Source organism: Portunus trituberculatus, chromosome 19 (genome assembly GCF_017591435.1).
Source record: "Portunus trituberculatus isolate SZX2019 chromosome 19, ASM1759143v1, whole genome shotgun sequence".
NCBI lineage: Eukaryota > Metazoa > Arthropoda > Malacostraca > Decapoda > Portunidae > Portunus > Portunus trituberculatus.
Genome location: NC_059273.1, coordinates 18,967,553 through 18,987,552, shown reverse-complemented (window position 1 = coordinate 18,987,552; position 20,000 = coordinate 18,967,553). Strand labels below are relative to the sequence as shown.

The 20,000-nt window shown below is 33.5% G+C and overlaps 1 protein-coding gene across 3 annotated transcripts in view; it reads right to left on the bottom strand.

Annotated features, from left to right (window-relative positions):
* The window catches only part of LOC123506338 (protein yippee-like 2), a 130,883-nt gene that overhangs the window by 70,456 nt on the left and 40,427 nt on the right, over positions 1-20,000 (bottom strand). For 2 of the 3 annotated variants that reach the window (XM_045258322.1, XM_045258323.1), the window contains exon 2: positions 2,716-2,768. The exons of the other annotated variant lie outside the window; for it this stretch is intronic. In XM_045258322.1, the coding sequence (XP_045114257.1) occupies positions 2,716-2,746 (31 nt within the window). In that variant the 5' untranslated portion in view covers positions 2,747-2,768. The remainder of the gene's footprint in view (positions 1-2,715; positions 2,769-20,000) is intronic. 3 annotated transcript variants of the gene reach the window in all.

The following is a 20,000-nucleotide window of genomic DNA, read 5'->3' as shown; positions in this document are numbered from 1 at the left end:
AACGAAAAGCAAAGAAAAAGAAGAACAAGAACGAGGAAAAAGAAAAGGAGAAAGAAACCACCACCACCACCACCACCACCGCCGCCAATCAACACCACGCCCTCAACAAATACCGCCCCCAAAAAAAAAAAAAAAAAGAGAAAGAAAGAAAGAAAAAATCCAAAAGTAAACAAATCCACAAAAAAACAAGAATAACCTCCAAATCACAACAAAGGATGCATAAAAAGAAGCAGAATCGATCCAGAGACACACGGAACAAGTTTACAGAGGCGGAAAATCACACAATATCACCATTTATATTACGCTGTCGTAGTTTTCACACAGGTGGATCAAAGGAGAGCGCATCACAGCCCCGCCATTGAAGGTTTAGTGTGTTTGCTCCATCGCTGAGTCGCACAACGTATACGTGTGTGAGTTTCAAATGTATATAAAGATTAAATTCAAGCCTTGTATTATCCAGTGACACGGTTTTCACTGAGTATCAAGCACTGCAAAGGATTTAAATGCAGTTGGTTGTTGTTGTTGTTGTTGTTGTTGTTGTTGTTGTTGTTGTTTTAGTATGTATGTTTGTGTTGCATTTTTAAAAAGGTTGGTATGAATTCACAATGTTATGCAAGAAACTATAGATGTGTGTGTGTGTGTGTGTGTGTGTGTGTGTGTGTGTGTGTGTGTGTGTGTGTGTGTGTGTGTGTGTGTGTGTGTGTTACTAATTCATCTATGTATGTTATGTATACATGTATGAATCTATATCTATCATGTCTATACACACACACACACACACACACACACACACACACACAGGTAATTAAAGAGTATCTGTACGTGTGTGTGTGTGTGTGTGTGTGTGTGTGTGTGTGTGTGTGTGTGTGTGTGTGTGTGTGTGTGTGTGTGTGTGTGTGTGTGTGTGTGTGTGTGTTCAGAACGCATATGAAACAAACGGTATGTAAAAAGATACAAAAAAAGAAAAAAATACATGAGTTGAAATTCTGTGTATGTAAAATCAAAGAGTAAAGGCGGATCTCTCTCTCTCTCTCTCTCTCTCTCTCTCTCTCTCTCTCTCTCTCTCTCTCTCTCTCTCTCTCTCGTGTGTGTGTGTTAATTAGGCAACACGTTTTAAAGCATTATCTCTTCTAGGACGTCCTATCTTTAATATCATTTTACTACATATATATCTCTCAGGCACGTGGCTCACTCTGACTCTCAGCTGCCGGATGTCCCTCGCGACACACACACACACACACACACACACACACACACACACACACACACACACACACTATCTATTTATTTATTTTCCACATACAGATCATAAGCATATTTACGTTTATGGATGTGTGTGTGTGTGTGTGTGTGTGTGTGTGTGTGTGTGTGTGTGTGTGTGTGTGTGTGTGTGTGTGTGTGTGTGTGTGTGTTTGTACGTGCTTTGATTTACGTACATGATATTCCCTATGAAGAGAGATAAATACATGCGCGCTCTCTCTCTCTCTCTCTCTCTCTCTCTCTCTCAAATAATAAAAGCAGTTCACATACATATCCAGCATAGTTTCAGTACAGCACAATGCATATAAAAACATCTTTCCTCAAAACAATAAAAAAAAAAAAATGTATGAAAAAAAAAGTATATGCAAAATGGTAAACTAAAATAATTATATACTGTGGCCATTTCGATCCCGTATAAAGAGGAAATGCAAGAACGAAGGCAATAACAATGACAATAACAAGGTAAATATTCCAATAAGCCATAAACGAATGCATAGATTATGTATACAGCTCTCATTAACTTTTAAAAACCAACCCAGTCAAGCTTATAAATAAAACAAACGTAGAGAAACAATGTAATATGTATATGGAGAGGATAATATATAGAGACAGCAGTCCTGGCAGATACTGAGGAACGAAACTAACAAAAAAAGAAACTAGAATCCCAAAATTAACTTGTACATAATAAACAGCAGTCCTGGCAGATACTGAGGAACGAAACTAACAAAAATAAACCAGAAAAAAAAAAAAAAAACAAGGAAATTTGAATCCCAACATGATTTTGTATATTGAGAATCGAAATTTGCCATAAACAAAAATAAATGTGGAAATGATACTCGAATCCCAGAAAATGAACTTGAATACAAACAGCAGTCCTGGCAAATACTGAGGAGAGAAACTGACCAATATAAACAAATGTGGAAATGAAACTCTAACCCCAAAATTAACTTGAATATAAACAAACAGCAGTCCTGCCAAATACTGAGAAACCAAACTGATAAAATTACCCAAAAAACACAATGAAACGAATTCCAAAATGAACTTGTATACTGAGATAAGATACTGATAAACGAAATTGACCAAAAAAAAAATAAACAAGAGTGAAAAAAAAACCTCGAACTTGAATACAAACAGCAGTTCTGGCAAATACTGAGAAAGGACACTAAGAAAAAAAAAAAAAAAAAAAAAAAGAAAACCTCGGATCCACAAATTATCTTGAACGAAAACGAAGCCACGAGAGAGAAGAGACTGCAAAACCAATCCAAACACAAAATGCAAAACAATGGTGAGAGACCAACACAGTCTTACATACCCTATCAGAGGCTCAAAAAGGGATTACGATCTTTCCCACAGATCCAATTGGGCATTATGAGAAGCCAGCTATAAATTTTGAGGGCCTGATGGTGGGGTGGGTGATGCAGTGTGTGGTGTTGTGTTTCCCTGCCAGATATTTACCATTGGAGACCCAAGATAGCTCGTCATCCATCCGACTGTTTGACGGAACCAACCTGGAAAGAGAACACGTGGTTAGGGAACAGCAGGTAAAGTAATGTTATATAAGACAGGTAAATAAATAACAGGTGAGCACAGATGAATGTCAATTAACCTCTTCAGTACTGAGACGTATTTCTACCTTGATTTTGGGTATGATTAGACGATTTTATTTGCATTAGGAAGAGTCTATGGAGGTTAGAAGATTAATGGCCAAATTCTTCACTATTTCAATCCCCCACATAAGTTTCAGAAGCTGTATAAAATCACCAAATAGTAACTAGAATGAATATGAAAACGCGGCATGATACTGAAGGGTTTAAGCGCATGAATAGTTCCTTCTGGTAAATTACAGTTGAGAAAATAAAAACAAAAAATAAAGGTAAAGGTGGATAGGGATCGGCAGGTAAAATAAAGGTATGTTAATTAAGACAGGTGGGCACATAACAGTTAGGGGAGCACAGACGAAGGTTGATTAAAGAAGTAAGTGTGCATTAAGTGAAGTAAATAAATAAGATAAGGGTAAATATAGTTAAAGGACTGCAGGTAAAGGTTAGGTTAATTAGGACAGGTAGACGAATAATGAAGGCAGTACAGAGGAGGTTTAAGTAAATAGATGAGGATAAAAGATTAATATTTGGTTCCTACTGGTAAATCATGAGTGGGAAAATTAAAATGGAAATAAAGAGAGAACTGCAGGTAAAGTAACGGTGTGCCAAGTCAATTAAGACAGGTAGATCAATAATTAGATGAGTAAAGACCAAGGTTAAGTAGGCTAGAAATTGTGGATAAAGTGAGGTTAATGATAATGGGAAATAAAAAAAATGAAAATAAAGCTTGTCAGAGAATTACAGGTGAAGTAAAGATACATTAGATTAATTAGAGAAAATATATAAATAATTAGGTATGTAAGGGCGAGAATGAAATAAGTACGTAGGCCTAAGCAAGTACGCATGAAGTGAAGGTAATAATATTGAGAAAAAAAATAAAGAAAAAAAAAAAAAGAAAAAAAAAAAATAAAGAAGAGCAGAAAGAGTAAAGGTATATTAGGTTAATTAAGACACGTATATAAATAATCAGGTGAGTAAAGGCGAAGGTAAAGTAGGTAAGTAAGAGCATAAAGTGAGGTTAATAAATGGATAGCTACTTTTAACCACGACTGGGAAACTAAAAAATGAAAGCAAATGAAAGATAATTAAAACAGGAAGGTGTAAAATAGTGAGGTGAGTACAGAGAAGGGTGAAGTAAGAGCATTGAGGTGAAGAATCGATATCTACTTTAGAAAAAATCATAACAAGTCCAGTAAAGGTGTGCAAACTTGATTAAAGCACAGGTAAGTAATAATAAGGTAAATGAAGGTAAAAGTACTGCAAGATCATTAAGAAGTTAGCCAAATAAAGGTAAAATATAAAATGGCATAGTTAATGAAGGTAAATTGCGTTTCGATAAATACAGGTTAAAAAAAAGGTAAATGAAGTTAATTACAGGTAACTAATGATTACGAAAGGAAAAGAAATAAAAGTGAAAGTGTATTACGCTAATTGAGACCAAAAGTGAGGTTAATTATACTGGTAAATATGCCAAATGATAATAACTCCTTTCCCACCACACACACACACACACACACACACACACACACACAAGGTCAGGGTGAACACTTACGTCGATGTTGATGAAATTTATACTATGCAATAAACTAATTCAACTAATGACAGAATGATAATGACGTTGAATAACACTGATGCCTAGCCAGACTAATAAAGCGCGCGCACACACACACACACACACACACACTAGATACAATACTAGTAATACTTTTAATTTTTCTAAGCGTAAATTAAATAAATATACAAGTTTTTTGTATCAATGACGGTCGAGGAAAAATCAAGAGAAATAAACTAAAATATAAAACAGATGAAAAATGCTCCAAAAATTATGTAAGCAAAATAAGTAAGGAAAAAAAAGGAAAGAAAAAGAAGAAATGGAGATAGTAAAGGTCAGAATAGAAGAGAAACAAGACATTATTATATAAAAAATATTTATATACATTATGAAAAAAAAAAAGACAGGAGAAAGTAAAAGGGATGGGAATAAAGAGAAAGAAGACATTATCATCATTCATACATACATACATACATTACGTAAACAAAAAGTAAAAAAAAAAAAGAAAAAGAACAATAGGAGAAAGTAAAGGAATAGGAATAGAAGAGAAAGAAGACATTATCATCCATACATACATACACACATACATACATACATAAATACATACATTTCACTTATCCATTTAACCCTTTCGATACTGAGACGCATTTTTACCTTGATTTTTGATGATAAGACAATTTCATCTGCATTAAGAAGGGTGTATGGAGGTTAGAAGATTAATGGCCACAGTCTTCACTATTTCAACCCCCCACATGAGTGTCTGAAGCTGTATAAAACCACCAAATAGTAACTAGAACGAATATGGAACCGCGTCATGGTACTGAAGGGGTTAATCACGTCACGGAGGAACAAACTAATAAGCTTAGAAAAGAGTAATTACATAAGATAAAGAGTACCGAGTCGTGATTGTGACGAGTGTAGAGTCAACAAGAGTCAACACAAGAGTCACGGAGATTGCCAGTAACGAGGGACCAATTCAAGGCTCGTTACGTGGTTAGGGCGTGATTATGGCAACACTGTCTGCCTAACTACCCGCAATGAGATAGAGAGGTGACGCTTTGTGACGCAGAATTGTACGTGCGTGACTCTTGTGTTGTTGTTCTTGTTGTTGTTGTTGTTAATAATGGTTGTTGTTGTTGTTGTTGTTGTTGTTGTTGTTGTTGTTGTTGTTAATAGTGGTTGTTGTTATTGTTGTTGTTGTTGTTAATAATGGTGGTGGTTGTTGTTGTTGTTGTTGTTAATAGTGGTTGTTGTTATTGTTGTTGTTGTTGTTGTTAATAATGGTGGTTGTTGTTGTTGTTGTTAATAGTGGTTGTTGTTATTGTTGTTGTTGTTGTTGTTAATAATGGTGGTGGTTGTTGTTGTTGTTGTTAATAATGGTTGTTGTTGTTGTTGTTGTTGTTATTATTATTGTTATCATTATCATTATTATTATTATTACTATTATTATTATTATTATTATTATTATTATTATCATTACTATTTTTGTTGTTTGTTGTTGTTGTTGTTGTTGTTGTTAGTAGTAGTAGTAGTAGTAGTAGTAGTAGTAGTAGTGGTGGTGGTGGTGGTGGTGGTGGTGGTGGTGGTGGTTGTGGTTGCTTTGTTTGAGAGAGAGAGAGAGAGAGAGAGAGAGAGAGAGAGAGAGAGAGAGAGAGAGAGAGAGAGAGAGAGAGAGAGAGAGTAATTGTGTGGTAAGGGTTTAATATTGAGGTACAGCTGAGGTTAGGTTGAAGTTTGTACAGTCATTTTGTTTGTTTACATTTATGTGAGTAAAAAAATATTACCTTTTATTATTATTATTATTATTATTACTTTGATGTTTTCTTTCTTTTCTATTTTTTTCCTTTTTTATTTTGATAAGGAAATAAAAAAAAGCAAGATAAGAGATTTTTTATTAATATTTAGATCCTCTGTTTATTTCGAAGTGAAAGTAAAAAAGTATGACAGCCACTCCTACTTTGTCCTTTAGAGCAGACAGACTACACGACTCATGAACAGTCTGCGTCACTTCTAACATCACTTTAACATGAAGGAAGCGTGATGTCGTCCATACATTCCTTGATCTTTTGCCTTTTGCCCTTTTTCTTTTTTTTCGTCTTTTTTTTCTTCTATTTTGTGATAGATGAAGAGAACACGTAATATCTCTTATAAATTCTTTACTGTTTTGCCTTTTGCCCTTTTTCTTTTCGTCTTTTTTTTTTTCTTATTTTGTGATAGATGAAGAGAACACCTAATGTCTCCTATAGATTCTTTACTCTTGCTTTTTTTTCTTTTCGTCTTTTTTTTCTTATTTTGTTATAGATGAAGGGAACACCTAATGTCTCCTATAGATTCTTTGCTGTTTCGTCTTTTTTTCCTTTTTATTTTCTTTTTTTCTTTTTTTTATTCCATTTTATGATATACGAAGAGAACACGTAATAACTCTCAGAAATGCTTTGCTGTTTGACTTTTTATTCTCTCTCTCTCTCTCTCTCTCTCTCTCTCTCTCTCTCTCTCTCTCTCTTTTATTCCATTCTGTGATATCTCGCACTGATTTAACATGATGAAACTTACTGGTAGTCTGTTTGTCTGTCTGTCTCTCTGTTTATGTGTATGTGTGTGTGTGTGTGTGTGTGTGTGTGTGTGTGTGTCTGTCTGGTTGTTTGTCTGTCTATCTATCTGTTTATCTGCCTGTCTGTCTATCCTTTTGTCTGTCTGTTTGTCTACCTGTGTGTCTGTGTGTCCTTTGTAATGTCACGTGAGTCAGTAGAGGTGTGGTGTTTGCTGAGACTACCTTCACACGAACCTCACTCACTATACAAGTACGCTGTTCTATTCATTCACTATTTACCTTCTCTCTCCCTTTATTATTCTCTCTTCCTATATTTGTGTATGCGTATATGGTGTAGCTATTTATCCTTCTCTCATATTTATTATTTTTCTTCTTTATTTATTTGTTTCAAGCTTAAGTAACATTAATTTGGCTCTCCCTCTCATGAACTAGTAAATAAATCAACGAACAAATTAACAAACGAATGAATGAAAAGAAAACAAATATATCATAATACTACTACTACTACTACTACTACTACTACTACTACTAATAATAATAATAATAATAATAATAATAATAAACCAACGTACTGCATCATAACATATATAAACGTGACACTTGCTAATTAATCACGCTTTGTTCTCACGCCACGCTATTAAGACTAAATAAATAAATAAATAAATAAATAAATGATAAAACTAATAAAAATGTGCTTCTCCCCTTACCATATCCATAATAACAATGTGGGAAGCATCATTAATTATATGACACGAAGCATAATTAATCCTGTTATCAAAACCAGAGATATATAAAATGTTGAAAATTAAAATATTGATACTGGCTTTATCTTATGACGCTTTACTCAACATTCACCAACAAATTAATCTTTCTTTTTGCTCCACATCAACGATATATACACTTCTAATATTTGGTTTGTAAAAGAATGTTGAAATAAAATTGTCACACTGGCTTTATCTTATGACGCTTTACTCAACATTCACCAACAAATTATTTTCTTTCCTCTACATCAACAAATATATAAAGTTTTAATATTTCGTTCGTAGTAAAGTGTTGAAATTAAATTGTGAATGTTGTCTTTATTATACTTGGCTTTACTTAACATTCACTATAAGCCATAACATATAAAATAAATAAATAAATACAAAGCTTTTCTTTTTCCTCCACATGAATAAATATATAAACTTCTAATATTTCGTTCATAATAAAATGTTGCAATAAAAGTGTAAATGTTGTCTTCATTTCATTACACTGCATTCACTTTACATGCATTAACAAACTAACAATAAAAGTGTAAACAAACTAACAATAAGTGTAAACAAACTAACAATACAAGTGTAAACAAACTAACAATAAAAGTGTAAACAAACTAACAATAAAAGTGTAAACAAACTAACAATAAAAGTGTAAACAAACTAACAATAAAAGTGTAAACAAACTAATACAAGTGTAAACAAACTAACAATAAAAGTGTAAACAAACTAATACAAGTGTAAACAAACTAACAATACAAGTGTAAACAAACTAACAATACAAGTGTAAACAAACTAACAATAAGTGTAAACAAACTAACAATAAAAGTGCAAATGTTGTCTTCATTTCACTACACTTTTACTTCAAAATGCATTAATTAATAAACCAACATTTTTTTTTCCTCGTTTTTTCCCTTTTTTTCCCTCGAGAGGATGAAATATACTACCTTTACTATCATTTATTTCCTATACTACCTTTTACTATTATTTATTTTCATTACTATTATCATTTTTTTTTCATAATTTGTTAATAATAAAATGTTGAAATAAAACAGTGAATATTGTCTCTATTTTATTACGCTTTTACTCGACATGCATTAACTAACTAACATTTTTTCCATCTCTTTTTTTTTTTTTTTCCTGGAGTCGAGATTACCCTTTTTTATGTGTTAATAATAAAATGCTTAATTAAACAGTAAATATTGTCTTTATTTTCACTACACTTTTGCTTCCCATGCATTAACAAACTAACATTTTTTTCCTTCATTTCATTTTTTTTTCCCCTCGAGATTATCTTTATATAATTTGTTAGTAATAAAATGTTGACATAAAACAGTGAATATTGCCTTTATTTTATTACGCTTTCATTTAACATGTATTAATAAACTAACATTTTTTTTTTTTTTCTCTCGAGATGAACAAATATATCAACATTTTTTTTTTATTCGTTGAAATTAAACTATAAATATTTATCCAATTACATTTTCACCAGGCTTTACTTAACACGGACTAATAAACTAACAACTTCTCTTCCTTGTTTTTTTTTTTTTTCCTTTAATTTTTCCCTTCTAGACAAACAAACAATTTTTTCCCTCGAGTTTTCATATTTTTTTCATATTTTCCCCTCAGGACAAATAAAATCAAGCTTTCATTTTTTTTCCATTTTTCCCTCGAGACAAACAAATATATCAAGTTTTCATAATTTTTTCATATTTCTTCCCTCGAGACAAACAAATATATCAAGTTTTCATATTTTTTTTATTTTTCCCTCGAGAAAAAACAAATATATCGTTTTAATTTTTTCATATTTTTCCCCTAAAGAAATAAATATATCAAGTTTTCAAATTTTTTTCCCCTCGAAACAAACAAATATATCAAGTTCTCATATCTTTTTTCTTCCATTTTTCCCCTCGAGACAAATAAAATCAAGTTTTCATAATTTTTTTCATATTTTTCCCTCGAGACAAACAAAAACATATCAAGTTATCCATATTTTCCTCAATGCAATAACAAGCAAACATTTTTTCCCTTGTGTTTTGTATGTTTTCTTTTTTTTCCCCACAAAACGATCAAATATACCGTTTTTTCCCTCATTCTTTCGTAGTTTCCTCAATGCACTAATAAAACAAACCTTTCCTTAATGTTCTGTTCGTTTCCTTGTTTTATGTTCATTATTACAGTTCAAACACACATCAACTGACATTTTCTATTCTTCGTTTCCTTCACACACGGCAATTTAAGACTAATATTTTCTCTTTCCTATAGGTTTCCCTGATTTTACGTCAAATTAAGTAACAAAGCACCATTTTTCTATTTTTTTTTTTTATATTCTTAGCATTTCTTAACAACTCAAATATTTTCCTTTTTTTTTCCTCGTATTTTTTTCCTCAAGATTTACAGACTTTATATTTTTCTAACTCAGAACGAAACATTTTTCTTCTTTTTTTTTTATTCTAGGCATTTATTAACGTCAACCAGCATTTTTTCCTTTTTCCTCATATTTCGTTGCTCAAGGCTTTATTTTTTCTAAGGTTTCTTTCCTCAAGGCTTTATTTACAAACTTTATATTTTTTTCTAACGAAGCAACATTTTTCTCCTTTTTCCTGTATTAGAAATTTCTTAATGTCAACTAACAAACAATTTCCTTTCTTTCTCGTATTTCTTTCCTCAAGGCTTTATTTACAAAACTTAATATTTTTCTAACTCATAAAGCAACATTTCTCTTTATTTTCTTATACTCGTGGCATTTCTTAACGTCAACTGACAAACAATTTCCATTTTTCCCTATGTATATTTTTCCTCAAGGCTTTATTTACAAACTTACAAACTAAACAATTCTCTAACATGCATTTCTCTTCAAGGTTTTTCGTCCTCTTGGAATTATTAGCTTTTTGAAGTAGTTACGATTCTTATTATGCATTAAACTTTATCTAATTGTTCTACTAAAAAGCGCTCCAACTAAGCCCATTTTTTCATTGTTTCTTAGTAATCATTGTAACTTTCCTTCACCTGTTACTCTTAAAACCCCTTCAGTACAATGACGTGTTTCCATATTCACTCTGCTTACTATTTGGAGACTTTATACAGCTTCAGAAACTCATGTGGGGTATTAAAATAGTGAAGACTGTGGCCATTAATCTTCTGACACCCATACGGCCTTCCTAATGTCCAAAATGGTCCAATGTTACACAAATCTCAAGGTAAAAATGTGTCCCAGTACTGAAGGGGTTAAAAATAGTGAAGACTGTGGCCATTAATCTTCTGACCCCCATACGGTCTTCCTAATGTCCAAAATGGTCCAATGGTACACAAATCTCAAGGTAAAAAATGTGTCCCAGTACTGAAGGGGTTAAAAATAGTGAAGACTGTGGCCATTAATTTTCTGACCTCCATAAACTCTTTCTAATGTTCAAAATGGTCCAATGGTACACAAATCTCAAGGTAAAAATGTGCCCCAGTACTGAAGGGGTTAAAATAGTGAATAGTGAAGACTGTGGCCATTAATTTTCTGACCTCCATAAACTCTTTCTAATGTTCAAAATGGTCCAATGGTACACAAATCTCAAGGTAAAAAATGTGTCCCAGTACTGAAGGGGTTAAAATAGTGAATAGTGAAGACTGTGGCCATTAATCTTCTGACCCCCATACAGTCTTCCTAATGTCCAAAATGGTCTAATGGTACACAAATCTCAAGGTAAAAATGTGCCCCAGTACTGAAGGGGTTAAAAATAGTGAAGACTGTGGCCATTAATTTTCTGACCTCCATAAACTCTTTCTAATGTTCAAAATGGTCCAATGGTACACAAATCTCAAGGTAAAAAATGTGTCCCAGTACTGAAGGGGTTAAAAATAGATCATGTTTTATTTACTGATTTCTTTATCAATGTATGTGTTTGTTTATTTTTTTATTCTATTTCTTTATTCTACTCTTATCTATCTTTATTTGTGAATTTATTTGTTTATTTACTCAATTTTGCTTTATATTCAATCCTTTATTTCATTTTATCTATTTTTATCTCTCTCTTTCTTTCTTTATTTAATTTTTCATCTATTTTTTGTATTTATTTATTTCATTTTATTTTTCATCTATTTATTTTCTATTTATTCATTTATTTTATTTTATCTATTTATTTATTTGTGTGTGTGTGTGTGTGTGTGTGTGTGTGTGTGTGTGTGTGTGTGTGTGTGTGTGTGTGTGTGTGTGTGTGGACATGAGCCGCCGTCACCACCAACAGCACAACATAAGACACTTCCATCACACACTAAAAATACTGCAATATTTTTAACTCTCTCTCTCTCTCTCTCTCTCTCTCTCTCTCTCTCTCTCTCTCTCTCTCTCTCTAATCAATTTCTATCTTACTTATTTTGTATGTGAATAATTAAACAAGATTGAAAAGAATGGGAGTAATGTCGCACCTTTAGGTAAACCACAGACGAGGCGACAGACAGTCAGACACACACACACACACACGTCCTCTCCCCTTCACTGTCTTAGCAACACTGAACGCTCATCAATGAATGTTTACTTTTGAGGTTATGTAGAGTCGCGGTGATGATGATGATAATAATAATAATAATAATAATAATAATAAAATTTGTAGGTTTTTTTTTATTTATTAAGAAAAATCTGTAACTTACTAATAAGAAAAAATAAAACCGATACATATTTGCAGATTGTAGTGATGATGAATATAAAGATAGTAGTAGTAGTAGTAGTAGTAGTAGTAGTGATAACGTTAATATATTCTTCTAAAACCTACAATTAAAGGAAAAAAAAACTAAATAAATATGTAGCGACGTTAAATGAAAGTAGGAAATAAAAAAAAAAAAGAATGTGTAGTGATGCTAAATGTAAACGCGAAAAATAACAACACCGTAACAATAATAATAATAATAATAATAATAATAATAATAACAATAACAATAACAATAATAATAATAATCGAAATAAAAACAAAAAAAAAGAAATACTATAATTACCCAAAGGACCAATACAAATCAAGATATCTGTAGTGGTGATACGTATAAACAAACAGATGAAACGGTAGAGATGATACGTATAAAGATGATAACAGTAGTAATGATACGAATGACGGAACAGATAGAGTATTGATACGCAAAAAACACATAAAAAATAGTAATGATGATACGTATAAGTAAACAGTAGTAATGATACGTACACACTGATAAGGGGGCAGTGATGATCCGTGTAAAGTAGATAACGAGGGTAGAAATGATACGCAAAAAGATAGATTTAAGAGTAATGATACGCAAAAAAAAAAAAAAAAAAAAAAAAAAAAACAGTAGTAATGATACGCAAAAAGACAGATAAAAGTAATGATACGCAAAAAATAAATAAAACAGTGGTGATGATACGTATAGAGATAACAAACGTAATATTGATACGCAAAAAAAAAAATAAAACAGTGGTGATGATACGTATAGAGATAACAAACGTAATAATGATACGCAAAAAAAACCATAAAACAGTAAAGATGATACGTACAAAGCAGATAAAATAGTAGTAATGATACGCATACACAGACAAAAGAGTGATGATACGTATAAAGACAGCAAGAGTAGTAATGATACGCCCAAAACAGACCAAACAGTAGTGATGATACGTACGAACCAGATAAAAGAGCAGCAATGATACGCATACACAGACAGGCAAAACAGTAGTGATGATACGTATAAAGCCGATAAAATAGTAGCAATGATACGCAAACAAACAAAACCGTCCGTACTGATGATACGCATATAATGAAGCAAGCAAGATAAAAAAAAAAAAAAAAAAAGGGCAACACTACAACAAATGATACTTATAATGATAACAGATATCGTCACTATGGCAACTGGAGTGTTACTAAGAAGTGTCTACTCGAAATGGGCTCCTGGATCTACATTTTCTTCTATTTTATAAGCTAAAGGCGATACATTTTGTGGTACCTCCTATCTCAAAGCTCACCCGCTAGGAAAAACCATTGCCCCGAGTGAGAAAGCCCAACCTAAACTCGGACCGTGGACAGGATTCGAACCCCTCGGAGCCCAAACATGCATGGTTGTCACATCTTAAGGAAAACCGTGATTTTTCCTTGTATTAAATGCGCTGATCAACACAAAACAAGTATTATTCACATCAAATCAATTACGTCACCGCACTGTTTGTAATAGAGATGGAGGACAGAGTGGAAGGCTAAAGATAGAATAAAGGATAGAATTAACTTAACCTAACCTATCCTATCCTTGCCTTATCTTATTTCCTTATGAGACGTGGAAGTGGTTCATAGTACGATCTTAGTAAAAAAAAAGCTACAATATGTTTTAAATCCAGGAGCCATTTAGAGCAGACAGATTGGTGATAGATTGGTGAATACATGAGTGACTTTGATCAATAGACACGTGCGTAGTAGGTTAATCTAGAGCAACAGTGTGGTATTTTGTAAGCTTTGGTTCTTTAAAGGCTTCTTCTTCCGATGTGACCTTGAAAGAGTTATTATTATTATCAGTAGTGGTGGTGGTGGTGGTAGTAGTAGTAGTAGTAGTATAAAAAAACGAAGTAGTAGTAGTAGTAGTAGTAGTAGTTAAGCATTTTTTTAAACTATCCCAAACTCCAAGAATCTAAATTATATGAAACGACACACACACACACACACACACACACACACACACACAATAATTAAGCAAAATCACAATTCACTGCTCCATTAATCTGAAGTTTACGTGAAAAATTTTATACTTTTGCTTAGAGAAAAAAATACAGTGTTTAACCATAGCAAATATATAAATCTCTCTCTCTCTCTCTCTCTCTCTCTCTCTCTCTCTGAAACAATTTAAACACCACCCAATGAAAGGCAAACACTGAGCCAAAACACACAGGAGAGAGAGAGAGAGAGAGAGAGAGAGAGAGAGAGAGAGAGAGAGAGAGACACGAGGCAGGTTGGGCACGTGACTCAATCCTGGCACGCTGGTTTTTAAATAGCTGTAAATCTTCACTCCTTCCCGCCTCGCTATACTAAATATTTCCTCTTCCTATTTGTTTCCTCTTTACTCTTGCCTCGTTTACTTTACCTCCTTCATTTCCCTGATTTACTCCCCGCTTTTACTCCTCCTCGCCTCTCCTTTCTTCACTTCTTTATCGCCTCCTTCTCTTGTTCCCTTTCTTTGTTTTGATTATTAGTTATTTTGTTTCTTGTCACCATTCCGGAAGTTTGATTTTTCTTGTTTCTCTCTCTCTCTCTCTCTCTCTCTCTCTCTCTCTCTCTCTCTCTCTGTGTGTGTGTGTGTGTGTGTGTGTGTGTGTGTGTGTGTGTGTTGGGTGCAGCAGACAGGTAATTAATAAGGTGATTCGTGTGCTGATCTGACTACACCTGTGCTCACTCACCTTATAATGATTAGGCTCACCTCTGCTCACCTGTGGCATAACGAGGCGGTCATTTATCTACCTATCTATCTATCTATTTATTATTATTATTATTATTTATTGTTATTATTATTATTATTATTATAGACCTATTCATTTATCTATTTCTATTTCTATCTTCTTTTCGTTCATTCAATATTTTTTTCTATTTATTTTTGCGTGTGTTAATGGTATCTCTCTCTCTCTCTCTCTCTCTCTCTCTCTCTCTCTCTCACATTATTTACTTCAATCCTTCTCCTTCCTTTCTATTCATTATTGTACATTATTATCATCTCTCTCTCTCTCTCTCTCTCTCTCTCTCTCTCTCTCTCTCTCTCTCTTTCATGTCCATCCTTCATCAATTCCCCTCCTGTGCTTCCTTTGTTATAATATCTCTCTCTCTCTCTCTCTCTCTCTCTCTCTCTCTCTCTCTCTCTCTCTCTCTCTCTAACCTTGGCGTGGCAAGGTTAGGGTCGCCACGCAATCCCTGTGTCACTTAATATATGCTGTTATTTTTTTTCATTTTTTTTCTTTTTTCTTTTTTATTCTTTTTGTTGACAGGGAGAGTCTTGGTGTACCCTTGCTGCTGTTGTTGTTGTTGTTGTTGTTGTTGTTGTTGTGAAAGTATATGTAGTAGTAGTAGTAGTAGTAGTAGTAGTAGTAGTAGTAGTAGTAGTAGTAGTAGTAGTAGTAGTAGTAGTCCAATCATTCATCTGCATTTCGCCAATAATAATAATAATAATAATAATAATAATAATAATAATAATAATAATAATAATAATAATAATAATAATAAAATTACACACAAACTTAAAACAAATCTTGAACTAAATTAAGAAAAAGATCATCACACACAAAATCACAATAAAAAAAAAACAACAACAACAACAACAACAACAACAACAACATCAAAAAAATATATATAAATAAGAGAAAAATAGATAAAACAAAAAACAAAACCGTACACAAAGAGACGGCACGAGGAAGGAAGTCTTGCAATTCACCATCGTACCAAGGGACCAATTATCGTACTCGCTGCCTTCACCTCAACTAAACCCACAAATTCATACACACATAATCAGCCACGCGCACAGGTAAGCTTAAAACAGGTACACTGACCCTCCTCCTCCTCCTCCTCCTCCTCCTCCTCCTCCTCCTCCTCCTCCTCCTCCTCCTCTTCTCCAGGGACAGAAAAAGACAATTAACGGATCGCACAAGGCAAGCGAGATAAGAGAGGATAACAAAACATGGGAGCAGGAAGACAGACAGACAGAGAGAGAGAGAGAGAGAGAGAGAGAGAGAGAGAGAGAGAGAATGAAAAGTCCCTAGTTTATTTTTCTTATAAATATTTGTGGTCATTTCTATTTCTCTCTCTCTCTCTCTCTCTCTCTCTCTCTCTCTCTCTCACAAAAAAATAAAGAATAAGAAGAACATGATGAAGATGATGATGATAAAAATATGAATATAGAAGAAGAAGAAAAAAAAGAAAAGAAGAAAAACGGAGACGAAAGGAAGGAAAGAGAAGAAGAAAAAAGAAAAACTATAAAAAGATAAAGAAACAATGAAGAAGAAAAGAAGAAAGAAACAAAAGAAGAAGAAGAAAAAGAAGAAGAAGAGGAAAATGTGATAGGAAAGAGAAGAAGAAAGAAGAAATTAATCAAAAAGAAAAGAAGAAAGAAACAAAAGAGAAATAACACGGAAATGAAGAAAGAAAAAAGATGTTAGAAGAATAAACAAGAAAAAGAAAGAAAGAAGAAAACTGAGACGAAGGAAAGAGAAAGAGAGGAAGAAAAAGAAAACTTAAAACAAGGAGAAAGAAACAATGGAAAAAGAAATCTAATAACACGAAAGAGAAGAAGAAGAAGAAGAAGAAGAAGAAAACTGAAACGAAACGAAAGAGGAAGAAAAAAAAGGAAATTCTTAATAAAGGGAGGAAGTAATAATGAGAGTAATAAAGAGGGAAATAAGAAGAAACAGAATAAAGATGTTAGAAGATCAAAGAAGAAAAGAAGAAAAATTGGAAGAGATGACGAAAACAAAATAAATAAATAACAGAACAAGAATTAGTAAAGAACGTGATAAATTACAAGGAAAGGAAAAGAAAGAAGAGAAGAAAAGAAGAAAGAAAGAAAAGGAATTATATACAAGACAATAAAGAGAAGACAAGACAAAAAAAAAAAAAAGTATAACAAAGGACGAAGAGGAAGAGTGAATAAAAAGGAAGAAGGAAAAATGCAAATGAGAGAAAGAAAGAGAAAAGAGAAGCAAATGAAAAAAAAAAAAATGAAAAGAAAAGAAAAAAATGAAAAATGAATAAATAACGAAATAGAGAACTAAATAAATAAATAAATAAATAAACAACTTAATGAAAAAAAAAAGAAAAAGAGAGAGAGAGAGAGAGAGAGAGAGAGAGAGAGAGAGAGAGAGAGAGAGAGAGAGAGAGAGAGAGAGAGGAAAGAAGGAGAAGTGGAGGATCTGATCAATTGGAGGAGGAGGAGGAGGAGGAGGAGGAGGAGGAGGAGGAGGAGGAGGAGGAGGAGGAGGAGGAGGAGGAGGAGGAGGAGGAGGAGACTACTGCAAATGTCAGGCCTCCAATTACGACCAGAGTCAGCCTCCAATTACGACCAGAGAGAGAGAGAGAGAGAGAGAGAGAGAGAGAGAGAGAGAGAGAGAGAGAGAGAGAGGGGGGGGGACATCTGGAGAGGCTAATAAGATTTAAGAGGACAAAATAAAGCAACACAGAAATTAGTGAACAAAAACACCACAAATAGACACAACACAACACAACACAAAGCAAGGCAACACAACACAAACACAACACAAACACAACACACACACAAACACACACACAACACACAACACAACACAAAGCAACAATACACAACACAACACAACACACACAACACAAACATACACACAACACAACACAACACAACACACACACAACACAAACACAACACAAGCAACAATACACAACACAACATACACACAACACAACACACACAACACAAACATACACACAACACAACACAAACATACACACAACACAAACATACACACAACACAACGCAACACAACAAGCGTGCAAACACAAAACACAATCAAGGGCACCAGAACTCAAAGCAACACAACTTCAGCAACAAATAAGGCAGGATATGGAGAATCAAACACCCTTGGGAAGCCTTTACATCTATAACTCAAATATGGCATCTGATTCCATACGATAGGGGATCAGAAACAAATGAGGGATGGAAAGGATAATCGAACACCCTTGTAAACTCATCAAATTTATAACTCCCTTCACTAGAGCATCTGATTCCACACATTAAGGAATCAGAAACAAATGAGGCAGGATATACAGAATCGAATACCCTTTGGAACCACGATAGGGGATCACAAACAAATGACGCAGGAAAGGGAGAATCGAACACCTTTAGGAAGCCTTTAAATTTATAACTTCCTTCAATATAGCATCTGATTCCACACAATAAGAAATAAAAAACAAATGAGGCAGAATATAGAGAATCGAACACCCTTTGCAACCACGATAGGGAATCACAAACAAATGAAGGAGGAAAAGGAGACTTGAACACCCTTAGGAACCCTTTAATTCTATAACTCCCTTCAATATAGCATCCGATTCCACATGATAGGAGATCTGAACCTTTGTAGTTATAGAGTGCGGTGGACGGGGGGAGGGGGGGGGACACATCTGGAGAAGCTAATAAGGTCTCAGAGGAATGGAATAATAGGATCGGGAAGGACAAGAACACAATCCCTGGAAAAAAGACATGACGTGTGTTGATTCCAGGACTGAAAATTGAAGATCCTTATCAAATGTAGGATCTGAAAATGTGTTGTTTGTGTTGTTTGCTGAACTGTTTGTGTTGTTTGAGTTGTTTGTTTGTATTGGTGTGTTGTTTGTATTGGTGTGTTTTTGTTTGTGTATTGGTTGTTTGTATTAGTTTGTGTTTTGTTTGAGTTGTTTGTATTAGTGTGTTGTTTGTTTTGTTTGAGTTGTTTGTGTTGTTTCGTGTGTTGTTTGTATTGGTGTGTTGTTTGTTTGTATTGGTGTGTTGTTTGTTTGTATTGTGTGTGTTGTTTGTATTGTGTTGTGTTTGTATTTGTTGTATTGGTGTGTTGTTTGTATTGTGTGTTGTTTGTTTGTATTGTGTGTTGTTTGTATTGTATTGTGTTGTTTGTATTGGTGTGTTTGTTTGTATGTGTTGTTGTGTTGTGTGTTGTTTGTACTGTGTTGTTGTTTGTTGTGTTGTTTGTTGTGTTGTTGCTGAACTGTTTGTATTGGTGTGTTGTTTGTATTGGTGTGTTGTTTGTATTGGTGTGTTGTTTGTTTGTATTGGTGTGTTGTTTGTTTGTATTGGTGTGTTGTTTGCATTAATGTGGTTCCAGCATTAAGTGTTCTGGAATTTATTAATGCTGGAATTAATTAAATGTTCATGTTTTTTTTTTTTTTTTTTTACTTTTTTTATGTTTGTTTAGATCTTATTTTATTTCGTCTAAGATTTTGTTGATGTTGAAAGTATTTTGTTTATTCTTGTTTCTCCTTTCCTTTTCTCTTTACTTATTTCATGGGTTTAGTTTTTATCTTTATTTATATTTCTCTCATTTATTCATTTCATTTATCTATTTATTTATTTGTTTTCCAATTTATTTCATTTTACCAGTAGTGTGTGTGTGTGTGTGTGTGTTGTGTTGTGTTGTGTTGTGTGTTGTGTTGTGTTGTGTTGTGTTGTGTTGTGTTGTGTTGTGTTGTGTTGTGGTGTGGTGTGGTGTGGTGTGTGTGTGTGTGTGGTGTGTGTGTGTGTGTGTGTGTGTGTGTTGTGTTGTGTTGTGTTGTGTTGTGTTGTGTTGTGTTGTGTTG